At 40.8% G+C, this 26,551-nt stretch overlaps 1 protein-coding gene across 2 annotated transcripts in view; it reads right to left on the reverse strand.

The window, feature by feature from the left end:
* The window catches only part of LOC106586029 (fibroblast growth factor 14-like), a 148,693-nt gene that overhangs the window by 82,845 nt on the left and 39,297 nt on the right, over nucleotides 1–26,551 (reverse strand). Inside the window, exon 1 of one of the 2 annotated variants that reach the window (XM_082968843.1) lies at nucleotides 8,023–9,572. The exons of the other annotated variant lie outside the window; for it this stretch is intronic. Within the exon in view, the coding sequence (XP_082824969.1) occupies nucleotides 8,023–8,215 (193 nt within the window). The 5' untranslated portion in view covers nucleotides 8,216–9,572. Of the gene's footprint in view, nucleotides 1–8,022; nucleotides 9,573–26,551 lie in introns of those variants that run through there. 2 annotated transcript variants of the gene reach the window in all.

A 26,551-nucleotide genomic window follows, 5' to 3' on the forward strand; every position in this document is an offset into this window, starting at 1 on the left:
GAAAAACGTTGCCGGAAGCTCTGGACGGGGAACTGTCGCCGGAAGCTCTGGACGGGGAACTGTCGCCGGAAGCTCTCGACGGGGAACTGTCGCATGGAAGCTCTCGACGGGGAACTGTCGCCGGAAGCTCTCGACGGGGAACTGTCGCCGGAAGCTCTCGACGGGGAACTGTCGCCGGAAGCTCTCGACGGGGAACTGTCGCCGGAAGCTCTCGACGGGGAACTGTCGCCGGAAGCTCTGGACGGGGAACTGTCGCCGGAAGCTCTGGATGGGGAACTGTCGCCGGAAGCTCTGGACGGGGAACTGTCGCCGGAAGCTCTGGACTGGGAATGTGAACTGGAATCCTGATGCGTGGTTCTGGCATGGGTGGCACCAGACCGGTAACCCCCACCTCAGGACGAATGCAGGGAGCAGGAACAGGACACTCCGCACTGGGCATGCTCACTGGAGGTCAGATGCGTGGAACTGGCTTAGGTGGCGCCAGACTGGTAACACGCACCTCAGGACGAATGCAGGGAGCAGGAACAGGACACTCCGCACTGGGCATGCGCACTGGAGGTCTGATGCGTGGAACTGGCTTAGGTGGCACCAGACTGGTAACACACACACCTAAGGACTTGTGCAGGGAGCAGGAACAAGACGTATCGGGCTATGGAGGCGAACTGGAGACCGGGCATGCTGAGCAGGCCTACTCCTTTCTGGCTGAATGACCATCCTCGCCCTACACCGGTGAGGAGCTGGCACCGAGCGCACCGGGCTGTGAATGCGTATGGGCGATATATTGCGCATCACACCATAACCCATTGCTCGTTCATCCACTCGCTCCTCAGCACGCCCGCTCCGTAGTGCTCTTTCTGCCAGTACCTCTCTTCGGAATCTTGCGTCGAGCTCCGCGCTTGACTCCCTGACTGGCTCCTGTCTGCTCCACGGCTCTCTCCGATACGCACGGGAAGTTAGATCAGGTCTCCCCTCTGACGTCGCCAAACTCCCCGTATGCCCCCCCAAAAAAATATTTTTGGGGGCTGCCTCTCCGCCTTGCCTATTGGTGGATTAGCGCCTCGTAGTATCGTCGCTCCCTCTTTGCTTCTTCAATTTCCTCCTTCGGGCGTCGATACTCCCCAGCTGCCTCCAAAGTCCTTTTCCATCCAAAATTTCCTCCCAAGTCCATTCCTCCAGATACTCCTTACCATGCTGCTTGGTCCTTTAGTGGTGGGTTGTTCTGTCACGGCTGTCAGAATGATCAGACCAACGCGCAGCATGGTTGTAGTTCCACATCTTTTTATTAATAGTGAAACGTTGCAATACACCAAATACTAGAAATACAAAAAAAAAAAAACGTGACGCAGAGAGGAAAACACACTACTCAAAATTAACAACCCACAAACCCAAAAGGAAAAACCCCCTACTTAAATATGATCTCCAATCAGAGGCAACGAGGACAAGCTGCCTCCAATTGGAGATCAACCCAAGAAAACAACATAGAAATAGAAAACCTAGAACACAAAACATAGAAATAGAAAACAAGAAAACCAACCAAACACCCCGTCACACCCTGACCCATCTACTATAGAAAATGACCTCTTACAAGGGTCAGTACGTGACACTCTTTACAAAACTGTTTCAGTTCAGCAATATTCTTGTGATGTCTGGTGTGAACTGTTCTCTTGAGATTATGCCACAGCATCTCAATTGGGTTGAGGTCAGAACTCTGACTGGGCCACTCCAGAAGGCATATTTTCTTCTGTTGAAGCTATTCTGTTGTTGATTTACTTCTGTGTTTTGGGTCGTTGTCCTGTTGCATCACCCAACTTCTGTTGAGCTTCAAATGGTAGATACTTTACAGTTGAGATGAGGTTTTGATGTTGGTGTGCTGTGCCTTCTTTTCTCCGCACATAGTGTGTGTGTTCCTTCCAAAAAACTCAACTGTAGTTTCATCTGTCCACAGAATATTTTGCCAGTAGCGCTGTGGAACATCCAGGTGATGAACATCAAGGCTTTTAGAGATACTTTTGTAACCCTTTCCAGCTTTATGCAAGTCAACAATTCATAATATTGGGTCTTCTGAGATCTCTTTTGTTTGAGGCATGGTTTACATCAGGCAATGCTTCTTGTGAATAGCAAACTCAAATTTTGTTAGTGTTTTTTATAGGGCAAGGCAGCTCTAACCGACATCTCCAATCTCGTCTCGTTGATTGGACTCCAGGTTAGTTGAATCCTGACTCCAATTAGCTTTTGGAGAAGACATTAGCCTAGGGGTTCACATACTTTTTCCAACCTACACTGTGAATGGTTAAATTATGTACAGACAAGAAAAATATAATACTTTGTATGTTATTAGATTAAGCACACTATGTTTGTCTATTGTTGTGACTTAGATGAAGATCAGATCAAATTTGATGACCAAATTATGCAGAAATCCAGGTAATTCCAAAGGGTTCACATACTTTTTCTTGCCACTGTAGGTGTCTTGAGTATATCTGGAAAGAGAGAGTGATCACTACAATATTTTGTTTTGCTGTTATATTGATGTGTCTTTCTCATGGCTACCCATGTATTTCCATGGAAATATTAAGTTTATTTTGAAAGTATAACACATTTTCAAAAGCATTCATGATTTGCATAAATGTAATATTTTAACTATTACTCTTGTTAAACATATGAAATGGTATTACATTTGGTTTAGAGCTCATTATGACTTGTTTAGGACTCGAAATTCAAAGTTTAGGACTTGAGACTTGACACGGATTTGCCGGTCTTGACTTGGGACTTGACTTGCGACTTGAGTGCTAAGACTTGAGACTTACTTGTGACATGTAAAACAATGACTTCGTCCCACCTCCGCTGTATACTGTACAGGCTTCCTTCTTTTCACTCTGTCCATTAGGTTAGTATTGTGGAGTAACTACAATATTCATCCATCCTCCGTTTTCTCCTATCACAGTCATTAAACTCTAACTGTTTTAAAGTCACCTCCGGCATTTGAAATTCATTGCTCGACTCAGGGACACACCTCACAGATAATTGTATGTGTGGGGTACAGAAATGAGGTAGTCATTTAAAAATCATGTTAAACACTAGTCTTGCACAGTGAATCCAGGCAACTTATTTTGTGAATTATTAAGGACATTTTTACTCCTGAAATTATTTAGGCTTGCCATAAGAGGTTGAATACTTATTGACTCAAAACATTTCAGCTTTTCATTAATAAAAAAAATTGTCTAAAGAAATTACTCCACTTTGAGATTATGGGGTATTGTGTGTAGGCCAGTGACACAAAATCTCAATTCAATACATTTTAAATTCAGGCTGTAGCACAGCAAAATGTGGAAAAAGTAAACGGGTGTGAATACTTTCTGTAGCAAATATTGCTTTTGTGCTGCATTTTAAATTCAGGCTGTAGCACAGCAAAATGTGGAAAAAGTAAACGGGTGTGAATACTTTCTGAAGCAAATATTGCTTATATAATGCAAATATTGCTTTTGTGCTGATTTTCACTATTTATCAAGCACACTTGGCACTTATAATGATGTTTAGGCTACTAATGTTTTAATCATTTGACCTCACATCTTGCTGACTGTGGGTCTTGGTGGTTGGGATATTTTTTTTATTTAGTCGTTATAAAAAGAAGCTGTTACCCTATTCCAACACACACTTTTTGTTTCATAGTTGTAACAAAGGCACTCCACGAATAAAATGTATTGAACACTTTTTTTTACATATAGCCTACAGTAACAAACTAATGAAAATGCTATTGTGTTAGTGACCTTAATTCATCAATCAAGTACAAGGGAGGAGCGAAAGCCTGCAGACACACGCCCCCACGACACCTTCCACAACACCTTGCCCCATTTCTACCCCGCATGGACTTGAAACCCCCCCACAAACCCCACTAAAATGATTTCATCCCTGTTTAGCTTTTGAGCTACGGATAGGCTAGGCAGTAGGCTTGTATTTGGGGTGATCTGTGAGGTGATAACATTTTATTTGCTTCGTGACTTTTCAAAAACTTTAAACAACTTGTCAAGTCATGTGCTACAGTTCTTGTATACACTGTAACAAGTACATCAAACATTTGTAGTATGCTGAAATGTTACCAAACTAAGTTAATATTTTTCAAGCAATGGGCGCAGCCATCTTTGACTGTTTATTTACGTCTTATAGTGAATGCCATTCTGGGGATAGGCAGTTTTCGCTTGTCAAACATTAAAAAAAACACGGCTTCCATCATAAATGATTTAGCTGCTATTAGCTTAGCTGACACACATCTCTTTTCTAAACAATATTACATTTCTCCCTTGTGCTCACCAGAGATGTGGTAAATTGTAAACAGCTCACTAACTTATGTTTTGTTTTTTGTCAGCGCAATCTGTTATTTAGACTGGTTAATGGAATCAGTTTGGCTGTGGATGTGTTCCGTGTGATTGCTTGGATGATGTTTGCATTCATCTTCCACAAAAGGTGAAATGGAGATAAAGTTATGAAGACCTTTATTTCCCATCAGTACAAAACATTGTTTAGATGCTTTTCAGTAACAATGCTGTTTAGACGTGTTTGTTGCATGATTTGTTCTGTTGCTACTGTTCCAATCACATATTTGCAATTGTACACTGCAGGGACCACTCAACAATGATCACAAATATGTGATCGTATGCATCAAAGGGTTAGAAGTGGCCTAATTTGATTGAGACTTGATAGAGATTCACCAGGTAAGTTGTTGGAAATGGAAGTTAACTATCTGCAATGTTCTGCCCATTTCACCTCATTGATTGTGAATACACCTATGTAGCCTGGGTGTCTGGTCCAGAAGGATACATGTAATTCAGTACTACTAAGAAATGCATTAGGGAGGGGGCATAAAGGCATTCTCTTTCAGATTCAGACATGGAAATTGTTGATCTGTTGTTTTTTCTAAATAAATGTAGTAGAATCATCAAAGTCAAATTAGGACAGTGTTCGTGAAAACATTTCCATAATAATATTATAAAATGGTGAATTTGCAAATGCTTTTACTAAAATATAGTCAAATGCAGGAATCCAGGACATATTCCTGTTCATTAGAGCTTGCAACGGTAAAAAAAAAAAAAAAGTGTTTCTGATTGGACAGTTCCAAGTAGTCCCTCCCCTCCCAGTCGGTTTTCTTAAATGTTGTGCCTAATGAACATCACCCAGCACTATGCTCCATCCAATGGCGTCAACTGCTCCACATTAAAGAAAATACTGGTTTCTTCAATGGAAAACACACTCAGTTTCAGTAAAACATATAATCTAGTAAGAAGCCCTGAAATGAAGACAACTGCTTTGTCCACCTGCGTTATACCGCTGCGTATGATTGGTGGAGCATTCAGCTTTATTTTCCTGGAAATGTCCTTCAAGAGAGGCCAGTATTGGATTAAGCACACTAAACAAGCCATTACTCTTAATTTAGCCGTGTGTGTGTGTGTGTGTGTGTGTGTGTGTGTGTGTGTGTGTGTGTGTGTGTGAGAGAGAGCCCTATGGGCAGCATTTCACAACCATCCCCCTGTGAGCTCTGAAAACTGTGGCGGTGGTTGAAGATCACTAAAGATCTTCCCACTGGGCCAGTAATCACAAATGATACCAATGATGAAGCTGAGTGAGAAGCAAGGCTCTGTCCCAAATAGCACCCTATTCCCTGTATAGTGCACAAGTGCAAACATTATTACCAGGACACATAGGGCACTGGTCAAAATGAGTCAGGGATAGGATGCCATTTGGGAAGCGACCCAAGTGTTCGCCCTGTGGTCTGATTAGAACTATCACTCAGCAACCAGTCCGGACCTCGGTAATTGCTTCGAATAAAAAAAGAAACTTACTGTTGAGAGTTAAAATACACATGCTGCAATTTAGAAACTTGGTTGTGCATCAGCCATTTTCCTCTTGTTATACTCACTGTCACTCAATTAACCCATGTCAGTTAACCTTTTTTAAATAGGTAAAATAGTCTAGCCAGCTATCTGAACTTGAAGTAATCATGGCCGAATTACCCTGGAGGGGCCCTGACCTCCAGGGGGTCCCCACTGATCTTGTTAGTCACTCTCACTTAGATATCATAATAACATGGCATAAGTTATGGCAAAATGTGCAGAATTGCAGGAAACTGTCTTATAAAACTGAAAAAATGTTTCCCCACCCCATGGCAAAATGTGTATAATTGCAGGAAAAAAGCTGTAAAACTGCACACACAACAAAGTTAAATAAAGCAAACGCGTTTGTTAATAAAATACTTGTTTCTGCTAAAATAGATCCCTCTGTACATATTGACTAACAGTTTTTAATCCCGCTGCTGAGTTCATGAAGCAACAGCAACCAATGTGACAATGGCTGGGGTATTTTTTGCTTGTTTTTGCTGTTCTCCAAATAGCATTAAATTGTATAGAAGTTCAGTAAATTAGCTGACCACGGCCCTGAATGCTTCTCAGGGCACAGTCACTGAAAACTCATTGTCATTCTTTTAAAGGCTGAAACACTGATACATACCCACATACGCACGCACACACACACACCCTGAGTTGGGTATCGGCTCGCTAATAAAATGTCGGTGGCAGGAGTGTTGTTGTCAAGGCATTGTGGGGGTAATTTGTCAAGCGGGGTAAAGCTGGCATCGGCGTCTTTGACTATGGAATTTATTAGCAACAGATTCCCCCCGTAGGCATAGGTGGCAGGTACTTAGATATGTAGCCACACCACACAGTGCATATTATGGTTTTATCAGGCCCATTTTGGGGATTTCCACACTTAGGGGAAAACCTGAGCAGGTTCTGCAGATTTAAAAATGTACATGATAGAAGACATAAGCAGAATATTTTTTCATACCACACAAATGGCCAAAGGCAGGCTACTGTGCAACTTACTATTCAGGTAGGATGCAATTTTTGAACTTTATTTATATTTTGTATTTTTAATCATATTTTTGTATCATTATTATTATATCAATGTGTGTGTGTGTGTGTGTGTGTGTGTGTGTGTGTGTGTGTGTGTGTGTGTACACATATTACCTCAATAACCTCGACACCGGTGCCCCCACACATTGACTCTGTACCGGTGCTCCCTGTATATAGCCCCGCTATTGTTATTTACTGCTGCTCTTTAATTATTTGTTATTCTTATCGCTTACTTTTTTTTAGGTATTTTCTTAAAACTGCATTGTTGGTTAAGGGCATGTAAGTAAGCATTTCACTGTAAGGTCTGCACCTGTTGTATTTGGCGCATGCGATAAATACGACTTTATTTGATTTGTGTGAGTGTACGGGTGTGTGCTGGCTTATGGGTGTGCGTCAACAGTAGTGTTGTCAGAGTAACTAAATCAGGTGTTTAAAGGATAATACTGAAGATAACTGAAAGCAGTAGTAGCCAATCATATATTGATGATCAAGAAGGCCAATTGTTGTCAGAAAAGACACACAGAGAACAATCCGAGCCATTCACAGACATAGGTGTGGTGCTGGAAATTTTACATGAAAAACTGATCATTATTTTCAAATGATCTACATATGCAAATTAGTTCAGTTCAGCAGTGTGTATGTATGAGCTTCATAGCGGCAGGGCCGTTTCGAGCAATATGTGGTGACAGCTCAGTCTAGAGAATCACGCACTGCTCGTCTGTTACCTGTCATCTACCTTGCATGTAAATCAGGGGTAGACATATTTTTTCTCCCCTCTTCCTTCCTGCCTGTTAGGCACCAACAAACTGACCGCTATATAGTCAATCGTAAGAACCATGGTATTGCCCACCACATATTCAACATGCGTTTTTTTCTCCCTCTGTTCAACATTTAGCTACTCACGATCGGATAGACAGTGTAAATAGTAATACCATAATGGTTTATCCCATGATTGTAGTGAATTATTGATATTAAATCTATGTTATTGGACATATTTGTTTGCCTACTTCCCAGTGAGGGGTTACCCTAATGAATGATGTGTAGAAACAGGTTGACATTACTGCACAATACATTACCCACACAACAGGCACCTCACACACATCGTACACACAACTTCTCACACCTTGTCTCCGTAGTCTCCTCTTCTTCAGCCCGAAGATACGCACTTTGGAGAAGATGTCTACCAGGTTTCCATTGCAGAGCCCCTTGTTCTTACTGGGACTCTTCCTCCGCCTGTTCTGGGGTGGTCGGTCTACATGCTGCTCCCGTGCTTCCCTCTTCTTCCGGATCAGACCGCTGGCGATAGCCGCTGCCATAGCTCAATGTCTCAGTGCTGCTCAGGTCCGGTCCGCACTCCGTCCGCACACGAAGCACAGACCACATAAACAACCGCCTCTAGTCGCTCGCAGCTCAGGTCACAGTCCCATGGTGGTGGCTAGACGGTTCAGTCTGTGGTGTTGAATCAGGTAGGTATTTAAATACTACTTCTTGATAACAGTTTTTATTGTCCCGACACTACATTTTAGTACTTGGGGAACATTTCGTTATCATTAATTGTACGATTCATAAGCATTATGAAAACGTTGTCATGAAAGTATTTAATTACACATTTTCATCAGGAGCTTAGTTGAAGAATTTGCTTGGCAAAAACTCACCCGAAAGAGAGAGCTCATCAGTCATATATGCGTATTGATTTTCAGTTAATTGGATGACTTTTTCACTTCCATCTCCTCCTAAATGTCCAGTGTATGTTGTAGCCTCCCCTTCCCACACTCCGACCTTTACTCTTTTTGTCTTCCTTCCCTCCCTCCTCTCCTCCTGGAGACCGGGGCTGGATTCAGAACTCAGCACCCTGGACAACGGCAGCCACACAGTGTTGAGTGTATGTGTCGCCAGCCGTCCAACAAACAAAAGCGATTCTGTGGGTGATTATCACTGTCGGGACGACGGACACTCTCACTAGAGTACAGCACAGGAGAACACAATGTATACGAAGACACATTAGCTGAGCTGACCATGTAATAGACTATGCAACACTGCTCCTGAAACGGCCATTCATCTTGGAGAGTCAAATATTAGACAATAAATGTCAGTAAGATCAATAGGCTACAACACCAAAAAGCAGGCTAAATATCAAACGTGTCTATATCTAATGAATAGCAATATAGGCTACCTATCTGACTGCATGGAATACATTTTCACTACGTCTTCTCCTTGTATATTCCCTTTCCCTTCACAGCTGGGCAGATGCGGAGGAGACAACACGGATGTCCGGATTTGCAAATTAAACCCATCATTCCTTGAAAAGACAGCAATCAGGAGCGTAATCAAAAAGACAGCATAGGAGACGCGGCTGCATAGACTATAGGCAACATTGTACACACACACACCTTTCCCGTGCAAAGGCGCATTTTCCATCAATCCCCGCACTGCAAGAGAAACTATGAGCAGGGAAGGGTGCCTCTTGCTTCAATCTATAGATCGACAATCTTCGACATCAACAAGTCTTAACGGCTCCTTTGAACTTGCCTCGAAGAGGATTCGACACTTCGAGGCGGCTTCAGCTTGCAGTTACGGAAGCCCTCGCTCTGAAGCCCTCGCTCCGAACGTGCTCGCAACTGAATTGCGATGGGCATTTCATAGGGTAGTTACATCTCGGCTGAGAATACATCTATTTGTATATGGTTTAATTAAGGTGCAGTCTATGGGACCGTTCACCATAAAAATCAATCCATGCATATTGCCCGGTAGCCTACGCATGACCCATGTCGGGGGGGGAAGTGTGTGGTCTGAAGGAATAGCCTAACTGAACATAAAAATAAATCTGTAACTCAAGTACGCGATGATAGCCTATGGAGAAAGTATGAGTATTGATCAGTATTGCCATTTTATCTCATACAATAATATCACTGTATACGTGACTAATTGCAGATCATGAAACGGGGCGTGTCAAGAATAATGCTTTTAAGTTAAGCTTTTGCATCTTTTCTCAAGGCCTCACTCACTCACTCACTCACTCACTCACTCACTCACTAGGTGCTCATTGCTGGATGAAAAAACAGACACATTCATATATTTGATGTCCAGTTTTCTCATTAACTATCTGTTAACATGCTGGATTGGTGGTGCCAATACCATAAAAACACACCAACACAAAACATTAGATATGATTTCCAGAGACAACATTCACATACAGCGAATTAACCCTTTCACGTGTGAGTTCCAAATATCTTTAACGGTCGCCCCAGCGTGAGTTTTTTTATGCACGTGATGTTCGAACGTTATCTCCATTCCATGATGTGATTGTTACATAAACAACAACACTGAATGGCTCAGAGTGGGAGTGAGAGGTTACCGTGATTGACTGCCTAAACGCGCAATTTTGTATCAATAAATCACTATCAGAAAATGTTTTGTGTGGTATTATTGATATATTTACTATTTCATTTACGTTTTTCAATTACCCGTGATAAATCATGCGTTCCGATTTTTGCATAAATTGTAAAGGGCGCATAGTATGTGTGTAAAATAATGTTTTGAAGGTTGTACTGATTATGATGAGCTAAGCTAATTCCAGCTTTGTGTATGGGGCCATGTTTGTTGACATACAATGCATTCTGGGTTTCACTTGATCGTCTGTCGGACCAAAGATGCTATAACAAAATGAGGTGAGTAAGGGTTCACTCATTTTTTGAGAACTTCAGGAAGTGAATGTGGGATGTGAATGATGGTAGACCACACCCCTTCAACAACTCATCTTGTCTTCTCTTATTATCTTCGGTTTCTGTGAGGTAAAAAAGCATGGCTGCACGCTGAAACTAATCATCGGATTACTTTCGATTTCTAGAAAGTGTTTTACTCAATTATTTTGATCAACGGTGAGCTCACCCGTGATGTGATTAATTGTACATAGTAATTGCTATTAGCTAATTCATAGTGTAGTTTATGTCAGCCGAGAGTTAGAAAATATGACCGCTTGTGTTGCGTCAATCTTTCCTCAGCGCTAGGACAAATGTAGCCTACATTTTTCCGGTTAGGATGATTGTGTTATGCTATAGATACTTCTGTGAATATCTGAATATTGCATCCAAAAATAAACTGCTCACATTCTGGACATAACTTTGTAAGGACTGTGTTTGTGTAAATAGTTTCTGAAAAAAGTGTGGCCAGCTCAAATGTTGATTGTTGCGTCATTTGAAACTGGCCGTTCTAAATGAGCGTTCTAAATGAGTGTTCTAATCACACGGGGTGTGATCGTACGCTTCAGGGACCACTGTAGAACAAGCACACCCCGTGTGATGGTACGTGTGAAAGGGTTAAAAGCTCAAGAGAGCCATCTGGCGTCTGTCACTGCTATTAAACAACACTGTGAACATTTGGGGACAGTGGTGTCTCTGTTTGCTACGCTCTCTTTCTACACACGTTCATAGCCTCCATGATGTCATGTCAAGGCATACGGGGCTGAATTGCATTGCCAAACGCCATGCCAGGGCTTGGTGTGCATTCATTTGCTTTCTCTTTTACATTGCACCTAGCAACTTGGCAGCCGGTCAGATAAATTATTTGTATTTCCGGTCAGAGAAATTCTTTGTATTTATTATGGATCCCTATTAGCTGCTGCCAATGGGGTATGAAAAAAAAACGCATCACTGTATCATCTTATTTGTATTTGTTGGGGGGCAGGGCTAATGTGCCCTATTAGAAAGGGAGAGAGAGAAGGAGAGAGATTCCTGCAGGATGCTGTGTGTGTGAAAATCTCACCTTATTAAATCAAATGTATGTGCCATGCTGGTTGAGCAGCGTTTTCCCCCGGCCGCAGTAGGCCTACCCTTCTGATGTTGCGGGAATTAAATAATGTGTTAATTAACAGTGCAGTGCAGTTTGCATTGCAGCCAGTAGCAGACGCTGTTAGCCCAACAATGACTCTACACATAGGTACAGTACACCATCAGCACAGTGCAAGGACTGTATGAAATTATAGTCTGGCTATAATGTATTACAGAATATAAAGGTAAGTGAACACACTGTTTTGCAGTGAAGGTCTACATTAACTTTAGCAGCACTGTCTGGGCTAGCACCATGGTGTAGCCGGAGGACAGCTAGCTTCCATCCTCCTCTGGCTTCATTGACTTCAATACAAAACCTAGGAGCCCCCTTACATAGACATACATGGTAATTTATGACCACTTCCGGAGGACGTCCTCCAACCAATCAAAGCTTTTGCAGTATGAACTGACATGTTGTCCATTCAATCATAGATGTAGGATCAGAGAATGAACCTAGAGTGTTGTATTGGGATTGTGCCACAGAGCATTAAGGGGGTTCTATGTGTTGAGAAGCTTGGTGACATTGTTGGATAGAGATTAAGAATGAAAAGTGATAGTTGAGGATTTTTGGGACATTATTCAATTCAAATGAGTTTTTTCAAATGACAGGAGATGGAGGATGTATATGATACATTGTTTTCTTGGGTTTATAACTATATTTTTGTATCCAGATAGTGCAATTTATTTACATTTATTTACATTTTCCTCGCTAACTTCAGTAACTTCAGTTCAGTTTTCTCTGCCAGAATGGTAGAATGGCCAACGCTGCCAAAAATGTTGTAGACTTTTGGTTGAAGAATCCCTTTCAGTCTCTGGGGTACACGGAAAAGGTGTGAATTAAAAGTGAGGGTCGACCTCTGCCTGAGATCATGAAGAAGGATGAAAAGGTGAGGGCGTTCAATACCAACGGGTATCAAATGTATAGCTGGTTAACAGGGAGCTTATCACCAAGCCGCCTGTAATTGCACGTTAAGATTCTTTACATGTTGATCATCTTTTCTTGGATGTTGAAAACAATTCAGAATGATTTGATAGCTTCCATTGCGTCATCCATTAAAAGCTAGATTAAAGAGAGAGGTTGACGCAGCATATTTTTTCGTGTGTGCTCAAGTAGGCTTTGCACTTTCCTCCGGTATTTATTTAGCAAAGGTGATAACACATAATCACTCCGGACAGCAAGCAAAAGGTCATGACATATATGTTGATGACATATATGTTGCAGCAGTCTAGGCTACACCTAAACATTAGAAATCTGACATGCTGTATGGGGTGAAAACAATACTATTTTTCCATCTGATCAACTGTAGGCTATTAATAAGAGCAGCTGCATACAGCCTATGCGCCCTGTCCATCTGGTAAGGGTAACTAATTGGCAACGTTATGTACAGTGCCTTGCAAAAGTATTCACCCCCTTGGCATTTTTACTATTTTGTTGCCTTACAACCTGGAATTAAAAGTGATTTTTGGGGGGTTTGTATCATTTGATTTACACAACATGCCTACCACTTTGAAGATGTAAAATGTTTTTTTATTGTGAAACAAACAAGAAATAAGACAAAAAAACTGAAAACTTGAGCGTGCATAACTATTCACCCCCCCAAAGTCAATACGTTGTAGAGCCACCTTTTCAGCAATTACAGCTGCAAGTCTCTTGGGATATGTCTCTATAAGCTAGCCACTGGGATCTAGTCACTGGGATTTTTGCCCATTCTTCAAGGCAAAACTGCTCCAGCTCCTTGAAGTTGGATGGGTTTTTAAGTCATACCAGAGATTCACAATTGGACTGAGGTCTGGGCTTTGACTAGGCCATTCCAAGGCATGTTTCCCCTTAAACCACTCGAGTGTTGCTTTAGCAGTATGCTTAGGGTCATTGTCCTGCTGGAAGGTGAACCTCCATCCCAGTCTCAAATCTCTGGAAGACTGAAACAGGTTTCCCTCAAGAATGTCCCTGTATTTAGTGCCATCCATCATTCCTTCAATTCTGACCAATTTCCAAGTCCCTGCTGATGAAAAACATACCCACAGCATGATGCTGCCACCATCATGCTTCACTGTGGGGATGGTATTCTCGGGGTGATGGGAGGTGTTGGGTTTGTGCAAGACATATCGTTTTCCTTGATGGCCAAAAAGCTAAATTGTAGTCTCATCTGACCAGAGTACCTTCTTCCATTTGTTTGGGGAGTCTCCAACATGCCTTTTGGCGAACACCAAACATGTTTACTTATTTTTTTTCTTTGATCAATGGCTTTTTTTCTGGCCACTCTTCCGTAAAGCCCAGCTCTGTGGAGAGTACAGCATAAAGTGATCTCCGCTGCAGAGCTTTGAGCTTTCCTTCAAGGTTATCTTTGGTCTCTTTGTTGCCTCTGTTTAATGCCCTCCTTGTCTGGTCCGTGAGTTTTGGTGGGCTTGGCAGGTTTGTTGTGGTGCCATATTCTTTCCATTTTTTAACAATGGATTAAATGGTGCTCTGTGGGATGTTCAAAGTTTCATATTTTTTTATAACCCAACCCTGATCTGTATTCTCCACAACTTTGTCCCTGTTTGGAGAGCTCCTTGGTCTTCATGGTGCCACTTGCTTGGTGGTGCCCCTTTCAGAACAGGTGTATATATACTGAGATCATGTGACTTATCATGTGACACTTAGAATGCACACAGGTGGACTTTATTTAATTAATTATGTGACTTCTGAAGGTAATTGGTTGCACCAGATCTTATTTAGGGGCTTCATATCAAAGGGGGTGAGTAAATATGCACGCACCACTTTTCTGTTTTTAATTTTTTATAATTTTTTTAAACAAGTTATTTTTTTCATTTCACTTCAACAATTTGGACTATTTTGTGTATGTATGTCCATTACATGAAATCCAAATAAAAATCTATTTAAAAATTGCAGGTTGTAATGCAATAAAATAGGAAAAACGCCAAGGGGGTGAATACTTTTGCAAGGCACTGTATTTATAGTCAATTTGTGTGTCAGGAAAAAATGTGAATGTGATCAAATGTTGATTATATTCAAAATGGGGCTGGCTAGGCTGCCTATACGTTCTTAATCCAAAATTATTACCTGGAATGAATCAATCAACATAATTGTGATGGCAGATGTGAGTAATTTCTTTTTATAAGGCCTACAGTTGCATTGGCCTGCATGATGCAAACATGCATAAAGCAAGCTCAGCCCTGTGAGTTCAATTGTCTATCAGTTGTTGTCTATATGTCTGGGTAGAGGAAATCCCCCTCCTAATCTAGTCTGGGTAGAGGAAATCCACCTCCTAATCTAGTCTAAATATAATTTATATGAACAAATATAAGGTAGCTGCAGTTTGAATGGGTTCATCCCCCCCCTGGAGTTTTTTTCAGGAGTTTTTTAAAACTATGTGACTTGATTAGGAAAAACTGGTTCCATCATAGCCCATATCAAACCTTTTAACAACTGATTAATCACTGTCATACTTTATACGGTCCAGACCTTTCCTAGTTAGGTTAACCTGTTAGGGCTAGGGGGCAGTATTGACACGGCCGGATAAAAAAACGTACCCGATTTAATCTGGTTACTACTCCTGCCCAGTAACTAGAATATGCATATAATTATTGGCTTTGGATAGAAAACACCCTAAAGTTTCTAAAACTGTTTGAATGGTGTCTGTGAGTATAGCAGAACTCATATGTCAGGCAAAAACCTGAGAAGACCTCGGGTGGCCTGTCTGACAAGTTCTTGTTCTTCTTGGCTCTGTTTATTGAAAACTGAGGATCTTTGCTGTGACACTTCCTACGGCTCCCATAGGCTCTCAGAACCCGGGAAAAAGCTGAATGATGTAATTCCAGCCTCTGGCTGAAAAACATTAGTGCGTTTGGATAGTGGCCGGTCAGAGTACTATGAGACTCAGGCGCATGCACGAGTCGACCCCATGTTTTATTTTCTTTCGTCTTTGAACGTAAACATGCTTTCCCGGTCGGAATATTATCGCTTTTTTACGAGAAAAATAGCATAAAAATAGATTTTAAACAGCGTTTGACATGCTTCTAAGTACGCTAATGGATTATTTAGAATTTTTTGTCACGAAATGCGCAAGCGCGTCACCCTTCGGATAGTGACCTGAACGCACGAACAAAACGGAGCTATTTGAATATAACTACAGATTATTTGGAACCAAAACAACATTTGTTGTTGAAGTAGAAGTCCTGGGAGTGCATTCTGACGAAGAACAGCAAAGGTAATCCAATTTTTCTAACAGTAATTCTGAGTTTAGTGAGCCCCAAACTTGGTGGGGGTCAAAATAGCTAGCCGTGATGGCCGAGCTATGTACTCAGAATATTGCAAAATGTGCTTTCGCCGAAAAGCTATTTTAAAATCTGACACCGCGATTGCATAAAGGAGTTCTGTATCTATAATTCTTAAAATAATTATGTATTTTGTGAACGTTTATCATGAGTAATTTAGTAAATTCACCGGAAGTTTGCGGTGGGTATGCTAGTTCTGAACATCACATGCTAATGTAAAAAGCTGCTTTTTGATTGAACAAAACATGCATGTATTGTATAACATAATGTCCTAGGAGTGTCATCTGATGAAGATCATCAAAGGTTAGTGCTGCATTTAGCTGTGGTTTAGGTTTTTGTGACATATATGCTTGCTTTGAAAATGGCTGTGTGATTATTTTATTTTTGGCAGGGTACTCTCCTGACATAATCGAATGTTTTGCTTTCGCTGTAAAGCCTTTTTGAAATTGGAGAATGTGGTTAGATTAACGAAAGTCTTGTCTTGAAAATGGTGTAAAATAGTCATATGTTTCAGAAATTGAAGTTATAGCATTTTTTTAGGTATTTGTATTACACGCCACGCGATTCCACTGGCTGTTGACTATGGTGGGACGCAAGCGTCCTAGCCCATAGAAGTTAACCCAGGCCCTGTAGCCCCCAGTACTACACCTATTCCCCAGGCGCTCTCATTTGTTGACTTCTGTAACTATAAAAGCCTTGGTTCCATGCATGTTAACATAAGAAGACTCCTCCCTAAGTTTGTTTTACTCACTGCTTTAGCACACTGCCAACTCTGATGTCCTAGCCGTGTCTGAATCCTGGTTTAGGAAGGCCACCAAAAATGCTGAAATTTCCATCCCCAACTACAACACTTTCCGTCAAGATAGAACTGCCAAAGGGGGCGGAGTTACAACCTACTGCAGAGATAGCTTGCAGAGTTCTGTCATACTATCCATGTCTGTGCCCAAACAGTTTGAGCTTCTACTTTTAAAAATCCAGATTTCCAGAAATAAGTCTCTCACTGTTGTTAACAGTTTCTATCCAAATCTACCAATTATATGCATGTCCTAGCTTCTGGGCCTGAGTAGCAGGCAGTTTAGTTTGGGTGTGCTTTTCATCCAAAATTCCGAATGCTTCCCCCTATGCTAGTGAAGTTAATCATCTCAGGACTAACAGTAAACATAGTGACGTACAGTCCCTGTGACATGTCTTATCACATTGGATGAACAACACGTAGTGTGAAAACTTTGCGATTCTCCTTCCACAAAGCTCAACTACTGTACCATAAACAAGCATATAATCTACTACAGCAATTCCCACTAGACCACGTGGCTTGTCATAAACTTTCCAATCAGGGTTCAATTATGAATTAAGAGCAACCCAAATCAGGTTACAGAGCACTCATCTCACTTAATGTCATTTCACCCGCGCTCACTTCCTAGAAAAATATATTTGGCATGTATCCCAAGTTACCGTAACACTATAAGAACAATTAGCTCAAGAGGCAACCACATATATCCATGTATGGCTCTGGATGTGTGACTGTCTCATAGAGGTCCTCTACACAGCATGTTCAACAGTTAACATACACAGCACAAACTCATTGCTTATACAGGTAGTAATACACACTGTGAAGAAAATGTAACTTAAAAAATGTCCATGAAGCTTAAATATCCAGGTTGGAAAAATCCACCCAAAGCCACTCTTTCCTATAATTTACAGTGTCACACAACACTAATATGTGAAAACAATATTTTTTTGTGAACAATTGTTTCATTATGTCGTTATAATAAGGTTGGTAGCAACAAATCGTTGTGGAAGTCTGTTGCAGCTCAAGTCGATTACAAAACCCACAATGTAAAGCTCTCTCTCTAGGTAACTAGCTACACACAATAATATCAAAGGCAATCGCCTAAACAAACTGCACTATCAATTTAGAGTCCACAATCTCACGATGTTCAACGAGCAGATTGATGTGCCTCAGAGTGGATTCTGACATTTGCAATGGCACCATTCAATGCACCCTGGACTGAAGAGGTAGACAAATGGGAGAAATGTGTTAGACCCTCTGTTAAATTACACATTTCTCGAGGTGGGAATATAGCAAAAATATGATCAATGGCTCATTCGAGAGAAGACAACTTACTGCGTTATGACATCGGACAGCATTGAAATCTGACATGTATGAGAGATGTTGTCGGGATCTAAAAGTCATATTCCTATTAACCTCTTGGGGCTAGGTGGGACGCTAGCGTGCCACCCGTGGTGCACTCCATCAACAGCAGGTGCATTTCAAGAGCGGCAAATTTGAATCCAAATAAATGTCAAAATTCAAATTTTTCAAAAATACAACTATGTTACACCATTTGAAAGATAAACATCTCCTTAATCTAACCACGTTTTACGATTTCAAAAAGGTTTTACGGCGAAAGCATAAATTTAGAGTATGTTAGGACAGTACATTTACAAGAGTTGTGTGTAATGTTTTGTCAAGTCAAAGACAGGGTCACCAAAACCATAAAACCAGCTAAAATGATGCACTAACCTTTTACAATCTCCATCAGATGACACTCCTAGGACATTATGTTAGACAATGCATGCATTTTTAGTTCTATCAAGTTGATATTTATATCCAAAAACAGCGTTTTACTATGGCATTGATGTTGAGGAAATCGTTTCCCTCCAATAACCGGCAGTCAAGTCAGCGTCACAAATTAAATAATTAAAATTAGAAAACATTGGTAAAATATTATATTGTCATTTAAAGAATTATAGATTTACATCTTTTGAACGCAATCAACTTGCCAGATTTAAAAATAACCTTACTGGGAAATCACACTTTGCAATAATCTGAGCACTGCGCCCGGAAAAATACGCGTTGCGATACAGACTAGACGTCATGTTGGGGAGATCTAAAATCGAAAATACTATGTAAATAATCCATTACCTTTGATTCTCTTCATCAGATGTCACTTCCAGGTATCACAGGTCCATAACGAATGTAGTTTTGTTCAAAAAAGCTCATCATTTATGTCCAAAAATCTCCGTCTCGTTAGCACATGATGTAAGCCAGCCGGACTTCTCGTCATGAACGAGGGGAAAAAATATATTTCCGTTCGTTCAAACATGTCAAACGTTGTATAGCATAAATCATTAGGGCCTTTTTTAACCAGAACATGAATAATATTCAAGGTGGACGAATGCATACTCTTTTATAACGTATTGGAACGAGGGTACCCAACATGAACTAGCGCGCCAGGTGTCTAATGGGACATCAACGTTCCATGGCTCTTGTTCGGTCAGATCTCCCTCCAGAAGACTCAAAACACTTTGTAAAGGCTGGTGACATCTAGTGGAAGCAATAGGAAGTGCCAAAATATTCCTAAACCCCTGTGTTTTTCAATGGGATAGGTTTAAAGTCAATACAACACATCAGGTATCCACTTCCTGTCAGAAAATGTCTCAGGGTTTTGCCTGCCAAATGAGTTCTGTTATACTCACAGACACCATTCAAACAGTTTTGGAAACTTTAGAGTGTTTTCTATCCATATATAATAAGTATATGCATATTCTAGTTACTGGGTAGGATTAGTAACCAGATTAAATCGGGTACATTTTTTTTATCCAGACGTGCAAATGCTGCCCCCTAGACCCAACAGGTTAACTTCCAGTGTAGTGAGAGCGGAGTTCTCAATGCTGCCTCATGCCGGACAAATTTCTGCCTGCTATCTCAAATACACATGAATTGACCCAGGGAATCGACAGAACATTGCTCAGAGATGCACAAAAACTATTTAACATTCAAAAATGGGTGAGTCTTTACTTTAAAATTGTGAAATTGGTGAGTTGACATGGAATACTCAATTAGCCCAATGATTTTACAATTTTAAAAACAATGTTGTGTATTAAATATTAAAGCTTGCATTTGCAACACTGAGCTGAGTTGATCACAGAGTTTAGTTTTCTGAGACCCGCAACTTATGGAAAGCTGTTTTAACATACAGTTGAAGTTGGAAGTTTACATACACTTAGGTTGGAGTCATTAAAACTAGTTTTTCAACCACTCCACAAATTTCGTGTTAACAAACTAGAGTTTTGGCAAGTCGGTTAGGACATCTACTTTGCGCATGGCACAAATAATTTTTCGAACAATTGTTTACAGACATTAGTTCACTTATAATTCACCGTATCACAACTCCAGTGGGTCAGAAGTTTACATACACTAAGTTGACTGTGCCTTTTAAACAGCTTGGAATATTCCAGAAAACGATGTCATGGCTTTAGGAGCTTCTGATAGGCTAATTGACATCATTTGAGTCAATTGGAGGTGTACCTGTGGATGTATTTCAAGGCCTACCTTCAAACTCAGTGTCTCTTTGCTTGACATCATGGGAAAATCAAAAGAAATCAGCCAAGACCTCAGAAAAAAAATTGTAGACCTCCACAAGTCTGGTTTATCCTTTCTAGCAATTTCCAAACGCCTGAAGGTATCACGTTCACTTGTACAAACAATAGTACGCAAATATGAACACCATGGGACCACGCAGCCGTCATACCGCTCAGGAAGGAGATGCGTTCTGTCTCCTTGAGATGAACGTACTTTGGTGCGAAAAGTGCAAATCAATCTCAGAACAACAGCAAAGGACCTTGTGAAGATGCTGGAGGAAACAGGTACAAAAGTATCTATATCCACAGTAAAACGAGTCCTATGTCGACATAACCTGAAAGGCCGCTCAGCAAGGAAGAAGCCACTGCTCCAAAACTGCCATAAGAAAGCCAGACTATGGTTTGCAACTGCACATGGGGACAAATATTGTACTTTTTGGAGAAATGTCCTCTGGTCTGATGAAACAAAAATAGAACTGTTTGGTCATAATGACCATCGTTATGTTTGGAGGAAAAAGGGGGATGCTTGCAAGCTGAAGAACACCATCCCAACCGTGAAGCACGGGGGTGGCAGCGTCATGTTGTGGAGGTGCTTTGCTGCAGGAGGGACTGGTGCACTTCACAAAATAGATGGCATCATGAGGTAAGGAAAATGATGTGGATATATTGAAGCAACATTTCAAGACATCAGTCAGGAAGTTAAAGCTTGGTCGCAAATGGGTCTTCCAAATGGACAATAACCCCAAGCATACTTTGGCAAAATGGCTTAAGGACAACAAAGTCGCAGTATTGGAGTGGCAATCACAAAGCCTTGACCTCAATCCTATCACAAATGTGTGGGCAGAATTGAAAAAGCCTGTGCGAGCAAGGAGACCTACAAACCTGACTCAGTTACACCAGCTCTGTCAGGAGGAATGGCCCAAAATGCTCCCAATTTATTGTGGGAAGCTTGTGGAAGGCTGCCCGAAACGTTTGACCCAAGTTAACCTTTCAGTGCACGGTCTAGTTTCCTGAATTTCCGCCTGTCTGATGTGCCCAAAGTAAACTGGCTGTTACTCAGGCCCAGAAGCTTGGATATGCATATAATTGGTATAATTGGATAGAAAACACTGAAGTTTCTAAAACTGTTAAAATAATGTCTGTGAGTATAACAGAACTGATGTGGCAGGTGAAACCCCGAGGAAAATCCATCCAGAATTCTTTTTTTTTAGCTCCCAGCCACTTCAAATGTGAAGCTATTGAAACCTATGACTTCCACCTCCCAGATTGCAGTTCCTATGGCTTCCACTAGATGTCAATAGTCTTTATACATGGTTTCAGGCTTGTTTTTGAAAAACCAATGAGGAATAGTAGTTTATCCAAGGGGATCACTAAGGCAAAAGTAGTCTCTTTGCGTTATTTTCCTTTCCTATTGAACATACTAGTCTTCGTATGAAATATTATAGTTTATTAGACTACCTGAGGATTAATTAGAAACGTCGTTTGACTTGTTTGGACGAACTATACCGGTAACTTATGGGACTTCTTTGTCTGCATGTTGAACGGGTGGATTACTGAACTCAATTGATATCAAAAATTATATTATTGATAAAAAAAAGACAATTATTGATATAAAACATTCAATGAATATATGTTAAAACAGCTTTCCATACGTAACTTAAAATATTGTCTCATTTAAGGGATAGTTCATGCAAATAATAAAAATGACACATTAGTTTCCTTACCCTGTAAGCCGTCAATGGACAAGGTATGACTTCAATCCATGCTTTAGTTTTATTTCCCTGGCACTGTTTCCAAATGCTCCAATTAAAATCATGGTACCGATATTAGCATTTTTTGGGCATCATGTCCAACTCATCAGAAAGTATCTAAAATTGATTGCGAAGGTCAACAAAGTCAAGCTCAACAGCTAATAAATAACTTGAACTTGAGGGGACTCAACTTTGGTAAATGTGTTCAGACAATTTATGAATGCATGTAAGCAGAACTTTAGGAAAAGTTGAATAAACTAGAAATCATATTGCTGCTGTTTGCCCTGATTTTTTTTAAGTTGACTCAACATCTTAATTTTTACAGTGCAGTTCTATTCTATTCGGTTATATTATATTTTGTACAAGTATAGGTAATATCACCAGTTTGACAAAGAAAAGATAGCCATTAATGGCTGTAACAAAGCAAAAACAGACAATATATTTTGGTTAAAAAATAAATATTTGTCACTTTTCCTCTAGAGTGCTGATCACTTAGTTTACTTCAGTAGTCATTACAGTTTTTCCCAACTGTTTACACACTAAAATTGGAACTTGAAACGCAATCACCGAAACCTGAAACTCATGTAGCAAATCCCTAAAGTATGTCTGCAAAATTGCAAGCACAATTCCTGCTTTACACTCAGTTTTCAATTCTAGATCACACTTTCTGCAAAACACTAGACAAAGTTCCCTACATTAGGCACAACATTCAAATTTAAAATCTCTTTAGATCCTTTGGAAAGCAACGCCAATCACAATGCCAAGCTCTATCCACCAATTGGCAACACCCACTCCTCAACACCCAATCCAAATTTGTTATTGTTGTACACATGAAAACCCTTTATCTTACTGAATGTTTTTCCTGCTTTTCTCCTGTTGGGTATGGAAAGTGTTACATACTAAACACAAGTGTTCAAAAATACTGAATTTTGGAAATAAATGACAAGGTGAAATACATTTAAAAAAAGCACGTGTTAACAATTGTAGAAAACTGTAAAATGTCTAATCTTAGAGTGTTGACTTCACAAATATTACCAATGAATGTAGCGATGCATTTTGTAGATACCCAATCTTCTAGTTATGATACAGAGAAGGAGTGGGGGACGCCCTAAGGACATTCAGCGATCCCATTTGGTCCCGTAAGGGTTTCGGTGCGATGTTATCCCACTGAAGTTCTGAGAACGTTCTAAGAACGTTGTGTGATCGTCGAAAGGAAATGCTCTCAGAGGGATCTTTGTCTCGTACGCTGTACGTTCCCAGGACGTCACCGAGGACCATGTCAGGACTTTTTTAGGACGTTCTCTGGACTTTCATTTTACTACTCCTTTTCATGACTTTACTTATTATGGGTTGGGGACACCTGTGAAAATCACAATAAGTGTGTGAACAGCTCATCTACTAATTTGCTAATATCTGATCAGACACATTTCACATGGTATGTAGCATAAATCAAGTGTATTATTGACTTGTGCAAAGGCAACACGAAAAGCCTGCAGAGATTGTGAAATATGAACACGAGACTCACATCTTTTTGAAAATATAGATTGCTATTATTTCCTGTGCATATCATGAAAGAAGATAGTCCTAATTGATCACGGTACGCCTGCTCCATACTAGGTGTAGAATCTATGCAACATTTGAAATTGTGTTTTTTTTACATTGGATAAAAGTAGAGACTCAGACCTGCAAAATGGTATATCATACTGCATTTTTGAGGAACAATGGGAAAGTCATTCTGCTTTGAAAGTTGATTAACTTGTAAACTCACTTTTGAGAAAGAGCTCTTCTTTGACTACACCCATTCAGCATCGTTCACACGCTCTTAAGCTTTAACCCCACCCATCTTGTTTCGCCCTTGGAGCGTTCGAGCGCACACTTGACGCTCTGGCCGATGATTTGTTTACCTATGGATAACGTGAAAACAGCCTGACCAGCTCTGCTGGCAACAATTACATTACGCTTCTTTGCAGACGTTTACTGACACCGGCCATATTCAACGTGTGATGTACACTTTAGCTCAAGACATGTAGCTAGCTAGGTAAACAATTAACCTAGCTAGGTAAACAACGTGTAATGTTAGTTAACAAGCCAGCCAGCCAGCTAACGTTAGCTAGTTAAACAACAATGAACATAGTGCCAAATCATGTCGTTACTACACTTCATGAATATGCTTGGAACTAACATACCAGGTTCAATGTTAGCTAGCTAACATTAGGCTTTAACAAGCGAAGCAAACAGCTGTAGGATACCAATAATAACATCAGCCAGGGAGCCAGCCAGCTAACGTTAGCTAGCTAGCTAACAGTACACTTCAGCTAAAGACATGTAGTTAGCTAGATAAACAATGAACCTAGCTAGTGTAATAAATATATTTGATAAGCTGGTCTATTGCGCAACACTTATCTGCTGATACAAAAGACACATTCTGTGTTGAACTGATACTAGCTATACACGCACACCCAGAAACAGATTGGCCGAATTAGACCTTACACAGCACTGATAAAACAGGAAATGCCCTGATCACAGGGGCCAACGTCCAGTCTCGCAATAACATCTTGTGACTACAGAGAGACACAGACAATGACTCAGCACAAAATACACACGTACGCACACACACAAACCCATCCCAGAGGGCTGGGTCAGCGAAACAAAGAACACACTCATGGACCAATGGGGAGTCGACAGCGACCCGAGACCAGATCGTCACTCCACTCATCGACCAGTCAGGAGGACGAATCTACAAAACTCAACATACGTCATTACATTACAATCATGTTGTATAAAACATATGCACATTATGTTTCGGGGCTCTTCCGCTAGTTCCCTAAGAGCTAAACGAACGAGTCCGTGCACGTTTTGCCAAATATCTTTGTCTCTTAATAAAGCTGCCTTACTATAATTGAATCCACCCGGTCCAGCGTCTTGACTTGGTCTCCTTCTCAAGTAACTGATCATCAACAAAACTTGGTAGCAGAGGATGGTTTCATACTTCTGAATTCGGTCCATAAATGGTTGATGTGAGAGGAGACAAGTCCAGGACAATCTTGTAGGACGGGTGACCTGTCCGCAGGAGCCATCGGAGATTCTACTTGCCCCGGGAAACTGATCAACGAGCTCGACAAAAAAAAAAGAAGGTAAGCAGAGCCTGTTAAAACAAAATCTGCATATTGTATTATAGTCTTATCCACATTTTGATCAGAAGTACTGGGCGTGAGTATGAATTACTGTTAAAATTGTATGAAATTATATTGACAAACGTTAAGGCTGAGTACAAGGATATTTTTGGTAATAGGCCTGATACCTAGTAGCATCAGTAGAAACTGGGATTGGTACAAATGTATTCCGTGAGATTATGACCATCCACAGTGGCGTGTGGATAGGAGAAATTAATACAAAGTCGGGTACATAAGAGTGAAATAGAGAGATCGTGTGTGACTCCCCTGTTAAATTAAAAGCCTGTGTGGCGCAACATTGATAGAATATATCTGCTAACTAGGGAAGGCTTACTGGAATAGCTAACCAGAAGAGAACGCCCAGTTAAATGCGGATGGATAAAGTAAGATAACTTAATTTAATAACCCTGTTAATTTCATGGCCGACTGAGGCGGCGAGGAGTTTAGAGCATCCGACTATAGTGGGATGACTTGGGAAAATAATAACCTGTGATAACGTGTTTAGTTTCGTCCCGGACGTCTAAGATTTATTTTAGCCCGGTTGATATGTGGTAGGGAGGGACCCGTGCACAGCCAGTTCGTCTGAGACTTGTTCTCAGCCCTGTTGAGAGTGCTTGTTTGTACACAGCCCGTAAGTCTGAAGTGGCTTTCAGCCCGGGAGAGTGTTTTGTCTGTCTAGATAGGTGGATGACTGAGGTTAAACTCAGCCAGGAGGAGTGATTTTTGTTGGACATATGGTCCGTTCCATGAGACCCTGACTGTCGATTTGAGAACTAATTAGAACTGACTAAATTGTGGACATATAATTTTGCAGCCGCCGTGCTGTTGGTATTGTCTTGGGGTATTTTACGCAGTTTATCAAATTACAATTTTAAAACTTTGTCTACGAGGGTGGGGCACCAGAGATAAGACTGTGCCAACACCGTGAATACATCGCTGGTTTTGACCAACAATGGGCTAAGTATACAAAAATAAAGGGACATTTATACAAAATAATAACATGGCAGCCACTCCACCAACCAAACTTAAATTTAGTGAATATTTGGAACAAAAAATACAGGATAGAGCTGGAGGAGAGGAACAATATAAAGCAATAAGAAAAGTGTGGGAGGAAGTGAAGTTGAGATGGACACAGGCGGGCTATTTTAGCGGGGGAGCTCCCACTAAAGGCCAGCTGATGGTGATGGAGGAAGGTTTGAAGGAGGCAGTTCAGAAAGGAATAGAAGGTGAGATAGAAGGTAACAGAAAGCATATGTTTA

This window comes from Salmo salar, chromosome 25, assembly GCF_965601325.2.
Source record: "Salmo salar chromosome 25, fSalSal1, whole genome shotgun sequence".
Lineage (NCBI taxonomy): Eukaryota > Metazoa > Chordata > Actinopteri > Salmoniformes > Salmonidae > Salmo > Salmo salar.